At 39.4% G+C, this 19802-nt stretch overlaps 2 protein-coding genes and 1 pseudogene across 2 annotated transcripts; all 3 read right to left on the reverse strand.

The window, feature by feature from the left end:
- On the reverse strand, nucleotides 1-1278 carry LOC111339008 (beta-1 adrenergic receptor-like; annotated as a pseudogene).
- Nucleotides 1279-6314: 5036 nt separating this feature from the next.
- On the reverse strand, nucleotides 6315-7721 carry LOC111339007 (beta-1 adrenergic receptor-like). Its single transcript, XM_022945582.2, has one exon. The coding sequence runs from the start codon at nucleotides 7719-7721 to the stop codon at nucleotides 6714-6716; it is 1008 nt and encodes a 335-aa protein (XP_022801317.2). The 3' UTR covers nucleotides 6315-6713.
- Nucleotides 7722-11101: 3380 nt separating this feature from the next.
- LOC148723884 (uncharacterized) lies at nucleotides 11102-19722 on the reverse strand. The gene is made up of 5 exons (XM_088732948.1): nucleotides 19050-19722; nucleotides 18834-18907; nucleotides 16395-16441; nucleotides 13817-15701; nucleotides 11102-13463 (listed from the first exon to the last, which is right to left on the reverse strand). Exons 1-5 carry the CDS (start codon nucleotides 19141-19143, stop codon nucleotides 13080-13082), a joined length of 2484 nt encoding a protein of 827 aa, XP_088589074.1. The 5' UTR covers nucleotides 19144-19722; the 3' UTR covers nucleotides 11102-13079.
- Nucleotides 19723-19802: the final 80 nt, after the last annotated feature.

Genomic DNA, 19802 nt, shown 5'->3' on the forward strand with positions numbered 1-19802 from the left:
TTAAACGATATCTAATGTAGTGTTTTAATGACATTAAAGTACTGAAAACATACAATTGTTCGGAATTTCCGTTATGTTTATGGAGGCTGACCAGGTTTGTGGTTAGGCAGAGGAGTATTGGTTTGAGTTGTCTTTACTGCACTTTCTGTTAACTTGCCAGATTGCCAGTTGTCTCATCATTTCGTACCATCCTTTTTTTTTTTTTTTCTGAATTTAAACCAATAGCAGGTGAATTGTCCACATGACCAAAGGGCCACCGATGGAAGGTACGGCGAAAGGCTCGGCGAAAGTCGTCATTTCGGAAATAATATATCAAAGGGTTGATCGCTGACAAAGTAAAAGCGATTGCATCAACCCAAGGCCATACAACATAGAACAATTCATGAATTTTACTTTTGTCTTTGGTTAGGACGTAGTAACATACAACTGATAACAGACCTAAACTGGGCATCCATGTGATGATGCATACACCTAAAACAAAACCGATTGTTTTTATAGCTATAAAATTTTGTACAGCAAGAACTCTAATATTTCCATCGCAGTTGCGGAAATTTTCCCGCGTTATCGTTCGTTTGTATTGTTCACTGGCAGCCTTGAAAATACTAATATAGCAAAAAGAGACAACTAATAATGGAGCAACATAGATAATGCATGTATAAGACAAATAACTCACTACGTTTAATTTACCAATCATAAATAATGTTGAAGCAGAAAGACTCAATGAACTTAACCAAACCAATATGATCACTGTGTAACATCGTCTCTTGGTTACAATCTCCTGATAACGGAGAGGAAACCGAATCGCAATAAACCGGTTGATTGAAACACAGCAGATGTTGAAAGTAGTGGCGGTCGCTGTATGAACCCACAACACGTGTAAGACGTCCGACAACATGGTGTACAAAGGTGGCTGAATCCAACATCTGGTGACGATCCAGAGAGGGTCTACAACAAGCCCGACTGAAAGGTCTGCAACTGACAGTGAGGCTAAATATCGGTTGGAAATTGTTTGTAAAGTCTCGTTTTTGTATAACAACCATAACACAATTGCGTTTCCAGTCACAGCTGCAAAACTGGACAAGGCGAACCACAATGATAGGGCGATGGACGCTTCACTGCTGAGGTGCTCGTTTGGGCGGCTCTCGTTCATGGTTAGATGGTGTAGAGCCACAGCAGAAGATAGAAAGTAAACTTGGAAAATGCTTAAAAATTTTCCTGTCCTCTTTACAAACAAAATAGATTTTACTGAAACTGAAATGTTTTGCATGAATCATCATGTTTCTTTTATGTAGATATGCTTTTTTTTTTGACAGGTAGGTCTTCTTGGTCTGAAGTCTAAACTTTTAAGTCTCCGAAAACGGCGAAAAAAATGAAATTAACATTACCCCCTTTAAAAATTTCTCTTAAAACTCCTCTCTTCATCTTAATCTTCCTTTGCATGTCATTAACAAAAATGAGAAGCTCACTGTTACATTTCATTTCGCTTAAATTCAAAAGCCTAAAGGGAACTGTTCACAGAGTTTTCTCTAAGATGCAGTTGCTTGACCTGAAGTTCCTAGAGAAAGCTCTTAATTCCGCATATTCAAATCATTAACAGCTCCTGGTTAACAAATAAAATGCATTTAAACACTTATCACAAAAGTGAGCAACAATACATAAATTGATCGGACATAGGACTGCCCACTTGGAAGGGCTACTTCAAGAAGTCTCTTGTAATCAAATTAAAACTTTCTTTTGTCTGGTATACGCTCATATGGATTTCCACAAAGTGTATTTGTATGCTTGCGTCATTATGTTTGTTGTTCTGTTCGAGAGAGGCATTGGGATTTTTGGTTTTGCGGTTTTAGAGCGGATTTTCAGTTTTTGTGCCAACAATACTTCGGTTTTTCGGTTTTTTGTTTATTGCGGTTTACGGATTTTCCGCTTTTTAGCACTGGTTTTCGGTTTTGGTCAAAAAAGCCAATGGGTTTTTGGATTTAATGTCAGATGCGGTTTTCGGTTTTTCATAATCGTGAGTTGATTGGTTTATTTTTTTCATGCACTCAGCAACGGGGCCTCGAAAGTTACATCGATTGTAAACAGACCGTTGCCTTGATAAATTTTGAGGTGGCTTGTAAATTTCTATGTGAATGATATAACTGGACTTCAAGGCGTCCATGAGTGCTTCAAGGACTCTTCAATTCACGTTGACAAAGTGTTATAAGAACGGAACTCTTAACACGTCCAATAGAAAATAAGCAGTAAACTTTTTCTCTGGGAGAAGCGACCATGTTGCTCATACTGTTGAGCCAAACTAGGACGGAATGGGCTGAGTGTAGAGGTTCCAAAGCTTGTCACTCCTATAATATTTATTAATCTTATGACAAGCTAACCCGTAGCCGTAGATTGTCACCTGCTAAAGCTGAATGGACAAGAACTGTCATGCGGACAAAAAGCTACTTGCGAAATTTCGAATAAGAGCATAGCATGGAAATTTAATGTCCCGCGCGTCATAGCAAATATAATATGCACATTAGCATAGAACTCAGGAGAAAAGGGGAAAATGATTCGTACAGTTTATCAATTTGTAAAATGTTTTCATCAAGTTTGCAGTGGCTGGACATATCTACGAAGAAAGCGAGTCGAAAGAGTTTCAAAATACAAGCTCTGCTAATAAAAGCTATTTGTTAAATACCGTGAGTCTTTGTAATTGATAATCGAAAGTCTTGCGCGTTGTGGTTACCAGCTGTATCCGATGTCCATGCTGTTTTATTCAAATTTCCACATCTTTGATCGCATATACGACAGTCACGCTTTGTAAGTGACTGAGTCACGAGAAAATTTTAAATTCAAATCTTTACATTTGTTTTAAATTTTAGTGCGAAGGACTGATCGATATCGCTAGCGGCATCAGAAGTATCTACCACGGTTTACTATATGAATATTACAAGACCGTGATGACAAATTCCTTCTATCGAGTTGTACTCAGCCTCCACAGTCGCGCTTCATTTGAATCATCCTGTTCAATGAAAACCCCGGGTAAGAGGATATTTGTAAAAATCCACTGAAAACAGTGAAGATGGACAGTAACGACGATCTAGTCAAGTCGATGAGGTTTACCCGGGGTACCTTAGTATGTGTGAAGAGTTGGTGTTAGAAGACTATGAGGAGGACCCGTTGAGAGAGATTTGACTAGGTTCCAGGTTGACCGCGCAGTAACGGTCTCTCAGCTGCACAAGAAGTTCCTTCCACGTATTAGAAGAATTCCGAACGGCCGTTAATTTGAAATTCTCGCTGGATTGGTTGCTCGACAAACCGACTTTTGTGAGATTTTTTTCGGTGAACTTAAAGGGCAACTATTTGGCTTTCGTGCTGCCGAGTTTTGATTCGAGGGAAAGTATTTGAGTGTTGTTTTCGAGCGATTTTGGCGAGCATGTGTCAACAGAAGTTTCCGACCTTCCCGTACTTTATGCACGGTAATTTAGGGCGTCAAGCTAAAACACATCAAAACGGCCTCAAATCGCGAGGAGAACAACACAGACTACTCTCCACGAAGATGAGACTTTATTTCTTTGATCATTTCACACAACTTTACATTTACGAAGCTCAAGAGCAAGTTCAACTAAACCACTATATAAACTCTTTAATTATTCACTGTGAAAGAACCTGTGACAGAGCTTGGGCCACCTGTGCTGCCCTCTGTACGAAAATTGAACGGAACGGCTCGCGTGATCAGACTATGCTTTTAAATTTTAAGTTCGCCGGCAACCGGCGCTAATTATAACCGCGTGTGTGAGTGGCATTGGTTTTTGAGCTCAGTAAGAGACTCGTTTTAGGATTTCTTTCCGCGTTAGTTTTTTCATATCACCGCTTGAGTAATGTTTCAGGTGATCATTTCTCAAGTAGGTTTTCTTTATAACTACCTATGAAGCCTTCAAACTTATAGGGTCTACTGCCATATTTGAAGTCAACGGAGTCCCTTCCTTCCCCCCCCCCCTTGCAGCCTTTTTTTTTTCAACGAAAAAAAAAATTAAATATGTAGTGATGAGAAAGAAAGATTTAACTCACACCAGTTGTCATGAAAGATCCCTTGTTCCTATCTAAGGTTGCTGGTACATAACGAGGAGGGAAAGGGGAAGGGTGATTTAAGTGAGATTTATTTCCACCAGTCAAGCAGGATGGCTTACTCACGTGTTATTCTTTCTTTTTATCTAGCTCTCTCTATTTTCACAACTTCATCTTCATCAACGTAGTACGTTTTGATTCATTGATTTTCATTGTCATAATCATCATTATCATGGTAAACAATTCTTTCTACCAAAAAATCATAAATCGATTGGACAAAGGACTATCTAGAATTCTCATGCCGGTGTCCCTTCAACTAAAAGATTCCACTCCTAAAGAAGTCTCTTGTTATCAAGCTTTCCTAGCTACATAACATGGTTTACGTTTATAACATAAACCTATTTCCATAGGTTTCTTTTCATACTTGTCATACTCATATTGAGAACGAGTCATGGAGTTGGCAAATTCGCCGGAAAGTCTTAACTGCGTTGCATACATGAAATAAATTAGTAATTATTTCCTCTCTGTAGTTTGTGAGTTGCAAAAATCAATCTTTGTATTCTATCCGTTGCCATCACGATTACGTTGGTTGGTCAATTTTCTTACATCCAGTAACTGGGCTTAGAAATTCACAGGTACCCTAAAAAGATAGTTGCCTCGGAGAGCTTTAAGGTGGCCTGAAAAATTCAATTTGAAAAATATAGTTGGTGCTAAACTCATGCTGTGAGTGTTTGAAGAACTCTTTGCATGCATCAGACATGCATCAGACATGGCGTCTCAGACATTTCATGCGTCTCAGACATGGCGTCTCAGACATTTCATGCGTCTCAGACATGGCGTCTCAGACATTTCATGCGTCTCAGACATGGCGTCTCAGATATTTCATGCGTCTCAGACATGGCGTCTCAGACATGGCGCTTATGAAACATGAGGTTCCTCAGGGTAGTATACTCGGCCCCTTGTTTTTCGCAGTTTTCATTAATGACCTGCCAATTCATGTCAGCTCCCTTGAAATCGATCTTTACGCAGACAATACAACAAATCACATCGTCAGCAGATTGTGGCAGCACGGGAAGACTGCAGGAATCTGGGCATTGGTCAACAGGCTTCCACTCAACTAAAAAAAAGACCAAGGTCCTCACCGTGAAGGGAAGCGACTCTCAACCAAACCAAACAATAACCCTGAGATTACTTGCAATGGCACTTTGTTAACTAACGTTGTGAGCTTTAAGCCACTAGGACTTGAGATTGATGGAGACCTATCTTTCTCTTAGCATATTACGACTGTTTGTAAGAAATGTACTCAGCCCATCGGCGTGTTAAAGAAAATTATTAATTATCTTCCCCTTAAACATAGATTACTTTATCACAATGATTTGATGAGGCCAGTAATTGATTATGCAAGTGTCCTCTGGACTAATTATGATAAGAAAGCCCTGGACAGGTCCTGAAGCTCCAACAACGAGCACCATTAGTTCCCTTGTTTAATCGGCTGAAATGGTTGCCTTTTAATAAAGACGCTTAAATATCTAAATTTATCTTTGCTTATAAGCGATTACAAGGTGACGTCCCTATTTATCTAAACAGTCTACTTAACAGTAACATCTAATCTACTCAACAGTAACATCCACAGTAGACAAACCAGATAATGTAACTTTAACCTAACCTCTCCAAGTTATAATCGCGAAACAGAAGGAGGTAGAACTTTCACCGTCACAACTTGCAAAGCATGGAACAGTTTATCTTTACCTGTAAGGCTAAGGGATTCAGTGAATTCTTTTAAAATAAGCAATGTGGAATGAAGTTTTTAAACCGACAGCAGAATCTTGAGTCACTTTCTTATTTAAGTTACTTGATGAATTGTGACATGATTATAATGCTATATTTTAACTTTTAAAAAGTTCAGTAGATTCTAAAGTATCTGTATTCTTTAGCTTTTTTTTACCTCGTATTTTTATAGCTTAGTATACTAATTTATTATTTTATTATTTATTTTACTTATTATTCAGAGGGCCACAAGTTTTTTTAGCTCAGGCTCATTTCGTGTTAACCCTCACGAAATAGTCTTTACTTACTTACTTACTATCAGAAAATCAGCGATTACAATTTTTCTCTGAGGAAAGCGACCAAATAGCTCCTATTGCCGATTAAAACAAGGGACGGGCTCAATTTAGAGGATCCGATATTTTTCAGTCCTAGAATATGTATTGATTTTACGGAAAATTGACCCGTAACTTCAGTAGTTCTAATTCCCTTAGAACAAAAACATGGAAGATAAACCAAGTTTTATTGATTTTATGTGATTTTTTTTCACGGATCTCTGCGCTTTGGAAACGGCCCACTTAATGAAATGGTTCGGGCTTTGATTCATGGATTAAACCGATTTAAAAAGAACTGAGTTCAATTGCAAAACACTTGACCAGAATAAATGACCAAACTGAGCTATGAGCAGCTCTCAAAGGGACAGGTGCTCATGACTGATCAGTCACGGAAAAAAAAAGTATTCTTGTCGAGCAAAGCTTGTTTGAAATAACGAGATACAAAACGTTTTAATGATATTTAACTAAAGTCTTCTATTTTTAACAGGAAAAGAGAATTCTCATTCAGATGTTCCATTATGTCATTAAAGGTTTGTGATTAGGAGGAGGACTCTTTCGTTTGAGTTGTCTTTACTGTTCTTTCTGTTGACTTTCGAGTTGTCCAGTTGTCTCACCGTTTCGTTCCATCCTGTTTTTTTCTGATTTCAAACCAATAGCAGGTGAATTTTCCAAGTGAAGACAGGGCAGGCAATGGAAGGTGCGGCGAAAGGCTCGACGAAAGTCTTCATTTCTTAAGTAATATATCAATGGGTTGATCGCTGATGATGTAAAAGCGATTGCATCAACCCAAGGCCATACAACATAGAATAATTTACGAATTTTACTCTCGTCTTTGGTTAGGATGTAGTGACAGTCAACTATGATCAGAACTAAACTGGGCATCCACGTGAATATGCAAGCACCCAAAACAAAACCGATTGTTTTTAAAGCTTTCAAATTTTGCACAGCAAGAACTCTAATATTTTTGTCGCAGTTTCGAGGACTTTCCTGAGCGATAATTCGTGTGAATTGTTTTCTGGCAGCCTTGAAAATACTAACATAGCAAAAAGAGACAACTAATAATGATATAACATAGATAATGCATGTTAAAGACAAAAACATCTCTTTTTTTGAACCGTCTAGAAAGAATGTTGAAAAGGAAAGAACTGACGAACTTAACCAAACTAAAACGATAACCGCGTAACACCTTTTCACGGTTACAAAATCCTGATAACGGAAAGGAAACCGGATCGCAATAAACCGGTCGACAGAGACACAGCAAATGTTAAAAGTAGTGGTGGCGGTTGTGTGAATCCACAACACTTGTATAACTTCCAACAACATGGTGTGAAGAGGTGGCTGGATCCAACATCTGCTAGCGAGCCACACAGGGTCTACAAAAAACCCGACAGAAAAGTCTGCAACAGAAAGTGAAGCTAAATAGCGGTTGGAAATTGTCCGTAAAAACTCGTTTTTGTAGAACAGCCACAACACGACTGCGTTTCCAGTTACAGCTACAAAACTTGACAAGGAAAACCACGCTGTCAGAAAGATGGAGGCTGTAATGCTGAGATGTTCGTCCGAATTACTTTCATTCATGGTAAGATGGTGCAAAGCTACAGCTAGAGAAAAGAAAGTAAACTTAGGAATGCTTAAAATGCTTAGAACTGAACTGTTTTTTCATGAATCATCATATTCCTCTAATACAAATATATGGCTTTTTAATGACCGTCATGCACGTCGTGTTGTTCGTAAGTCTGAAAATTTTAACTCTCTGAAAACGGTGAACGGTGAGAGTTGGATACAACAATGCCTCTCTAGAAAATGTTGCGAAATTCTTACTTGCATCTCACTCTTCCTTTGCCTTTTATCAACGATAAAAAAGAAACTCACGATCAAAATGATTTCGTATATATTCAAACGTCTGACAATAACTAACAACAAAGTCTCCTCTAAGATGCAGCTGCTCCGGTGACAGGAGGTTCTTTCAGAAAGTTCCTAATCCGGATATTCAAATTATCAAATGCTCCTGGGCATTTTCAAAAGTGAACAAATTCAAGGCTCACCTGACAAGGACTTGATTTCTAGAGAGCAAAATGAAGAAGATAACCATCATCTCTTTCTACTCCAAAGCCCTCCCCTGCCGCGCATGCTGCAAGGTGGCAGAGTCAGTTTTTGGCAACCTCAAGTGCAACAGTTTTAAAAATTACAAGGCTAAAAGTTATTCAATCTCAAACATAGAGATTGTCGCCAGAAGCCTCTTTTTCAGCGAGATGATCTAAAATGATAAAAAGGAACGCACAGGTAAATGACTAGACAGTTTATCACACAAGAAATAAATTAAATTTGATCAACGGAAGAATGAATAACCAATCAATAAGTGACATAAATACATAAATTAAACGGGCAAGGTACAACCATCTTATTTTAATTCTCTTGTAATCAAAATTATTTGGGTCTGGTTTACGTTTGTGGTAGAAAATTTTTAATAAAGTGCTTTTATATGCTAATATCCCTAGGTTTCTTTTATCTTTCATGTGCAGACTGACAGCATAGGGTCTGAAAGTTCAAAGGAAGTCTTCATTGTCTTGCAAATACGAAACTAATTACTAATTCTTAGTACCTTTCTATTTCATGAGCAGCAAAAAGTGTTTTACAAACGTTTTTCTATTGCATTGATTGGTCAATACACACTCATCCAGTAGCGAGGCCTGGCTATTCCCATGCGCTACAAGCAGACATTTGCCTCGGGGAGCTTTGAGGTGGCCTGCAACTTGGAATTTGAATAATAAAGCTGGTCTTCAAGTCATGCTGTGATTGTCTGAGGAACTCTTTAATTCATGCTGAAAAATTTGTGATAAACACGGATTTCTTATCACGCTTCACAGAAAATTAGCGATACAATTCTACTCTGAGAGAAGCGACCACTCAGTCAAACTAGGAACGGGCCCAAGGGAGAGGACCTGAAGTTTTTCAGTCCTAGAATATTAATAGATTTTATGACAAGTTGACCTGTAGCTTGTCACCTCCTAAGGCTGAATGGACAAAAACTGTCATGAGTCCCTAAAAGCTCCCTGGAGAACCTCAAATAAAAGCAAAACATGGAAACCAAATATGCCGTCAAGTAAATATGATATAGACTTGATACACACATTAGCATAGAATAACATAACTGCCAGCAATCTTCAGGAGAAATTAAAAGAGGAAAATAATTCGCACAGTTTATCAATTTGTTAAATGTTTCCACCAAGTTGGCAGTTTCTGGATGTTTCTGGGGAGCAAGCGAGTCGAAAGAGTTTCAGAAGACAAGCTCTACCGTAGTCACATGGAACGACCTACAACCACCTACAACCACCTAAAACCACCTAAAACCACCTAAAACCATCTACAACAACCTACAACCACCTCAAAAAAATTCAACAACCACCTACAACCACCTCAAAAACATCTACAACCACTCGCAAACAATCTAAAACCATCTAAAACAAGGTATAAATGTCTGAAATAAGGCGAGACGACATGTCACGTACATGAAATACGAGAATCGAACAAAACATCCACTCCCCCCCCCCAAAAATATCTTACTCTCCCTGGTCCCTTGTAACCATTGGCTTAAGTCACGAAATGAAATACGAGATCATGCTAAGTATAATAGAAGAATAATTAAAGAACTTTACAAAATGAACTATCAAGTCACAAAAAATAATAAAATAAAATAAAAAACTCGTAGTCGAAAGACTTACTTGATTTAGCTTTTTCTACCCTGGGTACCAGTGAGACGTTTTGGTTCACGTTTCATTTGTTTACATAATAGCACAAGGTAGGGTTTCTCTCTCTCTCGGAGTGTGCCTCACTGCTGTTTTGTTCTGAGGTGGCGGATTACATTCCTAAGGACAAGTTAATTTTCTTAGCATCTGTTTATCATCCACCAAATATGTTTGTACATTCCCGGTGACTCCTTTAGATTAACCCTAATGTCTTTCACACCCGTTTCCTGTTTCATCACGCAAGGCTAAACTCCCCGGCGTCACGACAAAGGAAACGGAGACTAGTAGGTGTAATCATTGTTAAAAATGTTATTGAAATAAAATCTATAATGCAATTGATTCAGAAGAAAACAGGGTAAGACGAGCCGAAATTAATAAAAATGATTTGAAAAATTTTAAAAGTGAATGATTGTATTTAAAGTAATTTACCTGGATTTTTATATACCTTTATTATGTTTTGGAAGCCAACTCTTCTTGGGAGTGATGGGATATGCCCGCTTCTTGTTTTCGCTTTGCTCGTTGTAAATACGTCCCCACCATACTATCTTGGAGCCTGGCACAGTCTAGAGTAGCTGGTGCTTTACGAGCTAAAACGGAACGAAAAATTTGGATCACATATTCGGGTCTGCCCTCCCCGCCAATGGCCGTCACTGGTAAGAACGTTTTGATTCATTTTGCTGAAAAGAATCATCAAATATCACTATATAATGTTTTCTAATTCGTGCAACTGTAAACGGGTTAATAGTTGTATAAAATCAGGCTCTACAAATGAGACACGTGGATTCTGCGAGAGACTACATCTTGGTTCACCCTAAACAATGGGGAGGGGGGGGGGGGAGGCTAGGACTAAAAAAAAAAAAAGGCTAGTAGAGAAAAGTGTGGGCCGGGGTTGAAGGCTAAGATTGGAAAGTAGAAGAGACTGGTTAAAACGATGTACCATGGTTTGCTTGTGTTTCCGGAAACTTTGAATCCCAAAACTAAAGTTTAAAACTTTATATACAGTCATAATAGTCATCTTGAATTCTATATGTGTAGTGTAACCGCACTGTCTTTTCGAATTCCCCACTCCTGCGAATAGCGAATATGGAAACTCTGACGAATCCAGAAAAAGATTCGTCTAGTTGAAACGTCTGGAAAGCGATCAGGGAAAGTTGGTCGGCAGGCATTCTTGAAGAAAAGGGTATTTGTAATGCAGAAAAGACGCTAAGTTCATCAATGTAAATCAAATTTTATTTGTTAAAAGATGATGCTGATGTTACATATGCCGGGCCCCGCTTTCCGCCGATTAGCGCGAAGGCAGGGTTATATTTTGACTGGGGTTTCTTTTCCTCTTGTTAAAAAGCATTTTCTCTGATAATTTTCTTTATTTTTTTTTTTCAGAGCATGCAGTCAAATTGTATTAAAAAACGAATTATACTGAAAGTGCTTTTAAGGCTCTCATATACGATTTCAATTTAATTTGCACTAACCCTGGGTTACCTTAACCGTGCTTCGATCAACCTGGCCTTGAAAGTCAGTAGAGTTATATCCATAAACTTTTTAATTGCGATGTCAAAAGTACATTGCAATATCTGCTTTACGCTGCAGTGCTAAGTGTATGAAATCCGCTACCTCGACATACACATCCATCTTAAATAAGGCCTGTTTCAAATGTCGTGCTAATTCCGTTCTAAGCTAGCTCGACTTCAGCACAAATGTTAAAATTCAGTCTTTGCAACCTAGATTCAAGTTCCAATTTCTTTCTTTTTGAACTGTAACCGACATATATTTCTAAATACATGTATGACTAAATGTGTTTTCTTAAACCTTTGTCAACTTTCATTCAAGTTGCTATAATTCTTAGTTGCTATAATTCCTAATTTTTTAATTGTAATACCCATGTAATTTTCGAATCAAGAATGGAAATCTAATGCATTTTCATAAACCCAGTATTTACTAAAAGTGTTTGCAACTTTTTTGACATGTCGCAATTTCTTTGAACTGTAACCAACAAATATTTACAAATTATTCCTCAAGCCGAATGGGCTCTGAGCCAATAGCCCATTCGGCCTTCGGCAACTTTTATGCAAGTCGCAATTTCCTTAATTTTGAACTGTAACAACAAAAAAAATTCCATTCACTTTTCTGGAAGGGAAACTTGATCTACAACTTGATCCTATGCCGACCAATTTAGTAGTCGGCATGTCCGATACGCTTCTCCCTATCATCACTAAGGCCGTGAATTCCTCGCTCTCCTTGGGACACTATTAATGTAATGCGCATTCGATCATATCTTTTCTGCATGTTAGACTGCGCAATATAAGTAATAAACATTATTATTATTATTATGGGCAGAAATTGAGGACAGCATGGCCGCTAAGCATGCGCATTACGGATCCTAATGACCTTTACAAATGTCTGACTCTAATAAGGATTTGTATGGCGAGAGAGAAATTCTTAATAATTACAATGAACTGAAAAGGATTTTCACACCAGCGAACGTCGCTATGTTATTGTGGCAGAATGAGGCTACTTTGTGCGTAGTTTTGAGGTCCTTACTCTCGTTTCCTCGGCAAATTACGCCAGCGCCATGTATCTCGCCATACAAACACTGTATATCAGCTAAAATTACCAATATTAAAGACGAGAAAGGTGCGGCCGAAAACCTGCGAAAGTCGCGGTACAAACTTGGGCCTATTATCTTTCATTTTAAACGATTTCTACGGCAGAATGTTGCATCCAAAAATTTCCTCAAGAAGTTAAAGATACAGATGAAATTACGAGCCAATGGCGCCCGAAATTGCCGAAGACATGAACAGTTTTGTCGCTTCTGCAGCACAAAACAAGATTCCGCCGTTTTTGAACATCAAAGTCGGAAAAGCTTACATGAAATATATCATTATACGTGGGAAAACCGCTGTTTTGCATAGATAGCAGCCTCCGATTGTATTTTTTATCTGGCTATGGTGTGATGTCCGTGACAACCCGTGACAGCAAGCGTGACTAGAACGTATGGGTATGCGCAACTCTTTTTTTAACGAAAGAAAGCTTTTGGTGCTTTTACATTGCCTTTAAAGATGTAAAATATACTTTAAAGCTTGATTCTTTACTTTTAACAACAATTTTGACATTTCTGTGCCAATATTTTGAAAGAAATGTAAAACAGGCATGAGCCCGCAAATTTGACCGCTGGCTGTCGGTGATTTCTGCCCTACTTCTCTATAATGAGCCCTTTGGCTTCCAGTACCGCCTGCCCTCCTTCAGGAAGAAATGGAAGGGTACGGGCAGGCACAGTAATAGCAGAAAAAGAAAAGTTTTGATCGTACTCCTTGAGACATTGTTTGAGGTAATGGAAGTAAACATTACCCGAGTATTTGACTACTTTGCCTGTCTTTTCAGTACGTTCTCTAATTCCTACACTTTTCACTATCACCTTGTCTGTCAAATTAAACGCTGTCCTACATTGTTCGCATCGTTGTACAGTCTTGGGGCAAAGTTTGTGGTCGTCCCTGCTCACCAACTGGTATTGTTTTCCAGTAATTCTTTCCGGGTCAAAGAAACCCAGCGCAGGACCTTGCGACGAGCTTTTTGTAACCTACAAGAAAAAAGGTTTCCGTCAATTACATTATTCCATAAAAGGACCTATTGGTTTTCACGACAAGGGCCTGTTTCATCCTACTCGTGATTCCCATAATGACGGGCCGTCTAGGTATCCATTTCATATTATGCTGCAGTGTTACCAAAAAATTGGCGAGAAACACAACACGACCAATATTACGATGACGAAAATAACAAATCAACAAACGAAAAAAAAGCACAAATATACACACAAATAAACTACCTGAAATAGAATGGCTAGATAATTAAAAAAGGGACCGAAAACCAAAATTAAAACTAATAAACATACAATTGAAATTGTTAAAGTAAGGGAAAAAGAGTTACAATTACCTCCCACTGATTATTATTGGCGCCTTTGTAGAGTCGCAAGGGAGTCACCACTTGAGGCTCTGGATCTGTTCTAGTTAGAAATAGCTCCGGCTCTGGAAGATTGCATCTTCGTACTTTCTTTGAAGGAGCTGCCTTGAGACCAGCAGCACTCGGCTTCTTGTAAGTGTTGTAAGATTTGGGTGTGAATTGCCGAAAACTAGACAAATGCTGCGCCTGTCGCTGGGGACCCCATTTATTCCAGGCGACGGGATCGACCAGGAAGTGTTCATATCCAGGAGCAAGGCGATATTTTCCCAAACCTCTTAGGGCCCTTTCCTCCTCTGCGTAGAATTCCTTGGTCCAACCTTCCAGTGTTTCGGTCACTTTGGCAACTTCTTTTGGCACTTCGCTCTCCCGCAAGCGTTTCTTTTGTAGCTTATGCTTCAATTCAAGCCCGTTGGTATAGAAACGCCCGCCTAGCCGAAGTTCTTGGCGAGCTGAATAAATGAGGCAAGTCTTGAATTTTTCAGAGCGGTGCTTGTCAAACCATTCATAAAAACCTGGGACCAGGCCATCCCAGACGTCCTTCAAGCTCGCTAGCTTTGCTTCATAGTCAGCTGGGTCTTCTGAGTCGGCTAGACCGTTTTCCAGTAGTATCTGTTGTTGACATCCGTAGATGTCAGCCATAATTCTCCTCTGTGTGCTTTCGTTACATCCCATTGTTTTCAGCTTTTGGGCATCTCGTTCTTTCATGTGTTGTGTGCACCACACGTTTTGAGCCTCCTCAAAAATATCTGTCATGCCTTTGGCTATTGCCTTGTCGAGGTCATGACCAACCTTCTTGATTTTAAGTAGTTCTGGCTTGGCAATGGCTAATTCACCTGCAAACCTGCGATAGGTTTCGCGGTCCTTCTTAAAGTGCCAGAAACTAGGGCCCGGAAATTCAGGGTGCTTTCCATTTCGGTGGTTTATCAGGGCCTCGTGACTGAAAGTGGTGTCTGTAAGCCACAAACCATCAACTAGTTCGAAGGTTGTGTCCACTTGCAATATACTGTTCCCAAGTACACAGAATCTGTGTACATCCTCTAGCACATGTTCAGGAATGTTTACACATGAGTATTGTGTTTTCGTAAAGGACACAGTATTTATGCTTGGTACGCTCTTAAGGCTCGATATCAACGATTCCGCTTCGCTGTGCTTCTCAGCAGTATCCCGTGTTTCTTCAGATGCTTTCTTGTGGAACTTTCGGTTTTCTATCATTTTTGGTCCTGAGATAGTTTCACTGACAGTTTGACAAACTTGTTTTGACATTGTAGCGTATATGTTATCAATAGACAGTCCTTGGTCTAGATACTCGTCAATCGTCTCAGAAACTACAGGATCTTTCCGGAAATAGGCTGATACCGTAGGTTTCATGGCGTTACCATGGCGCTGTAAGATAAACTCTTTAGTTCCACCTGCCCACTTATACATGACCAAATACCAAGGCTTTGGTTCTCGTTCATTGACTGCTTTAACTGTGACAAAAGTCCTTGAAAATGACGGGTTGGCTTTGTTCGTTTTGTAATGTCTTGTAAGTTCATAAACCTCCTCCGGCGGAACATAATCCTTTTTGTAGCCTTTCGCTGCTTTTCTATTGGCAAAGAACAACCCATTTTCCAAATGGACTGTACGAGACCCGGAAGTACTGCTGTATTGGTAGTAGCGCTTTGCATTTCCTTTGGAAAGGTATGCTCCGTTATCATCTGCTTCTGCAGAAGCTATGGGTATCACCCTCTGATCGAGAGTAAAAATCTTATCCTCCCTTATAGCAGAGGGCTTGTGTTTCAAATCTAATTCTTCCGGGTTTTCAAGTAGGATGTTTAGGATAGTACAATGGTCCATATCTTCTGTTGTTTTTAAGCTTCTGAAAAAAACAATAAGTTTCTGTTTGAATAACCTAGTTTTGATAAGTGGTAATTTATTACACACCGAGGACCCCATTTTTGAGACTCATGTATAGATGAGGGTTTTATGGATACTAAGTGACTGACGAATGATGATTAAAAAAGATTGAATAAAGAAATGAAACAGTAAATAAAGACATGAATGAATGAATGAATGAACAAAATGAATAGAAAATCTCATGGGATATGATTGGAAAAAGCAATAACCAATGCTATGCGTTCTTTTGCTGAGGGGGTAGCTCGAGCAGAAACGCCATTCGCGTACCCGAACGAAACGCCTGTCGTCTAGGCTACTTACAGGAGATATCTAATGGACAGTCCAAAGAAAACGGGAGTGAGTAGTTCCGTTTCATTATATTTTTAAAACAAACGTTCCTAACACGTTCGTGATTATCCACTTTCACAGTCATAGTCACAGTCCTATTTATATAGATACATATTTATTTTCTGGAAACGACAGTGGAGACGAGGAGCATCCCCGTCGAGGCATTCTGCCTAAAGAACTCAGTCCGGTTCTTATTACCCAGTCTTTAGCCCGCATTTCATATACCTAGTGCCAGTTTTATATCCAGTCCAAAGTTTTATACCAAGTTCGTGCTTTATACTGACCCGGTTTTGGCTTACTGTAACAACAAGGTCAAACAGTTACATACTTGTCTTTATCCATTAACAGAGGCATGTTTTCTGTATCTTCTTCCATCTATGTATAAAATGAAATATAAGGAACTGTAATAATTATATTAGTCGCGGAAACGTTGCTTTCACTCGGTGGGCGTAACTTTGTACAACTAAATAAGAGGCTATGAAAAAGAAAGTCAGTTTTTCCGATTTAATGAATATTTGGTCAAAAATGTCGTTACCAACAGTACCACCCGTCTTAAGTTTACATTTAAGAGGCGAGTTCAAAATCAAACTTTATGGAAAAAGTCTGATGATGTTTTAGGGGATCTAAGTGGGTTATAAACTTCGGAAGCGCCCGTCAAAGACTTAAATAGGCTCCGTTTCCGCCGTCTCCGGGTCTGGTCTTTGATCCTCCTCCTCCCGGGGGGAGGGGGGGGATGAGTGTGGGCTCATTTTCCCGAACAGCGGCTGGTAATTGACGCCTAACTTCGACCCCGCTTCTCCCACTTTGGTTTGCATGGGTTCCCTGTGTAGTAGCCTCATCCATCGATAGCAGCTTCCGGAAAGAAAACAAATTGCCTCCTTCATTTTCGGGTTTTAAATCTCAAAAGAAGTCTCCATGAATCCAGTTATGATGGTTCTCAGAAACAGGCAATAATGGTCAGTCGTTAAACAAATCAGCAAGTGTCAAGTGTTCATCTTTGGCTGCTCGAAGCGTTCTCCTGATTTCAAAACTTAATGGCAGTATGCTTCTTGTAAACGATTATGTGTATATGTAAACATTTGGAGAGTTTGCCAGACACGAGTTCACAAATCTTTGATTGGACATTCTGGGCGCTTTCCATTGAACCCGAAATTCCGGAAATTTTTGTTTACACATCGAAGGTTTGGTCCGAACCGAATATTCGGGATCAGCTCAGGAGGTGGTCCACCTTGATCGGTCTGGTCATTTCGATCCGTGAGACCGAAGTGTCCCTTTCCATTTGGCAAAATTGTTGTCCCAATACCCCTCTCTTTTATCCTGCTTACAAAACCAACAACCAACCAAACGCGCAGTGGCCTAGGTCGGGTCTATTCAACCGGAATGTATCGGGCACGTGGAACTTCCGAAATTTCAAACCGGAATTTTTGTTGAATGGAAGGCGTCCTCTTTCTCTCTCTTCGGGGGAATAACACTCAGTCCCAAACAAGCAAGACGAGTGAATTAACGGCTAGATTATCACTAGCAGAGCGATGGATGATTACAGAATTCGCCGACAATCATATTAGATGTGGTCACACTACGGACTTTTACCAAGGTAAAACCGATTTACCTAGGGCAAATTCATCAAAAATCTTACGAGTTAAATTAATCTCGGGGTTTGTTTTACCTAAGTAAAAAATTCTGGGAAAGTCGCACTACCGCTATCGGCTTCCAAGGTTTTCACGCACAGTTGAATTTTTTGGAGCATAAATTCAAGAGAGCAAGATGCGCAAGGATCTAGCCGATCAAAGAGACGTTTTTTTCTTTTATCTCGCTGTTACTTCTTACGTTAATTCAATGTCTCAAGGTGAAACAGGCGAAGACGTAGACAACCCGTACCCCCCAATTTTTTTCATCGCGTGAGCTATGTCCGGTTCTGTCATCAGGACCTTCGCCGATGAGTGTCTATTGGCTAGCAACCTAGGTATTTCTTTTTCCCAAGCTATCGCTTTGGGGTAGCTGTCAAGGGAAAGTCTATTGTTCTCGAAACATATCCAAGCCCCAGACGATAAAATTTCCCTGAGGTAAGTTACCAAGGGAAAAATCAGTCGCACTTAAAAAATCAATTTCCCCAGGTAAAAAGTCTGAAGTGTGACCACAGCTATTGTGTGCTAACTTATTCCTTGCTCACCGATGTCCTTCCGGGAATAATACAGTTTTAAAAAAGGCTAGAACGCGCGAACGTGAATTGATCAAATCCGTTCATTTGTCAGACTTACTCTCATGCAAATGAAAGGAATTGTATGTAGAAAGTAAAAGAGAAATCGCGAAAAAATAAAACTTCTAATTAATTTTTGTCTTATGGTTTAGAATAAATTATGCTTTCAGATCAAAGCTGCGTAAATCGAACTGAACCAGTGCATAAAACTACGCGTTTCCTGTTTTTTACTCTCACCTATTGTAAGTGTATGGAATATGTGAGAAAATCTTAATTTTGAATGGGTATATTTCAAAAAGCTACGCAACGATCAAGAATACTAACGACAATATACAGAGCGGGGGCAGCTGTAGTGTCAACTATTACTTGTCGAGATATAGTGCGTCTTACCGTTAAAACCTTGAATGATTTTAATGTACCAAAGAGGCGGCGGGGATTAGTAGTTTTGACACTCCTGCTAGATGGCAGCCCGTAACGCACAGCGCTCGATCTCGACGATATTACGCGAAAATTGGGGACTGTGAACAGTCTATGTATTAATAGTCTCCGTGAACAGCTTTTGTTACTCACCTTTCGTACTTTATTTGGAATTTTCTTTTCTTCATTCTCTTCGTTTTCATCCGAATCACTGAGTACCACTATGGCTAAAAAACAGTCACATTAGGTGTTATATAACGTCGTGGCTTTCAATCGGGCTGGCGGAGATAACAACTAGACGGATTTTAAGAGAAAAGGCGGAATTCAAGCAGTTTAGAGAAAGTATGAATAAGAAGGAACTGTACGTACCTTCCGGATTTTCCTTTCGTAAGAACGCCATCGTGCCTGCATTCATACCGCTCGCAGTTGTACGAATGGTGACAATTATGCAATGGTGACTCATGACCACGTTTTGCTCCCGCTAAGATTCTAAATGAAATTTTCCAGACATATTCCAGGTTTCCCACCATATGTAATCACTGGTAATGTGACATTTTAAACATGATTTTAAAACAATTTAAAATCACAAACCATCAGTTGTTGCTTAAATTATAATCAAATTGTCGATAAGTTTCACAAGAGAGAGAGGAAACAAAATCAAACTCATATCCCAGCCCTCCCAACATATGAGGACAGTGCGGTGGAAGGTTTGTGTTAAGCTTAATGGTTGATGACGCAAGGGACCAGGGAGAGTAAGAGTAAGAGTAAGATTTTTTTTTGGGGGAGGGGGAGTGGATGTTTTGTTCGATTCTCGTATTTCATGTACGTGACATGTTGTCGTCTCGCCTTATTTCAGACAGTTATACCTTGTTTTAGATGGTTTTAGATTGTTTGCGAGTGGTTGTAGATGTTTTTGAGGTGGTTGTAGGTGCTTGTTGAATTTTTTGAGGTGGTTGTAGGTGGTTGTAGATGGTTGTAGATGGTTTTAGGTGGTTTTAGGTGGTTGTAGGTCGTTCCATGTTTTAGTGACTACGCAAGCTCTACTCATAAAAACTATTTGTTAAATGCGGAAATTGGCAGATGAATATTTCGCGCTTTGAGCACGTCCCTGCTTGATAACTA

Source organism: Stylophora pistillata, chromosome 9, assembly GCF_964205215.1.
Source record: "Stylophora pistillata chromosome 9, jaStyPist1.2, whole genome shotgun sequence".
NCBI lineage: Eukaryota > Metazoa > Cnidaria > Anthozoa > Scleractinia > Pocilloporidae > Stylophora > Stylophora pistillata.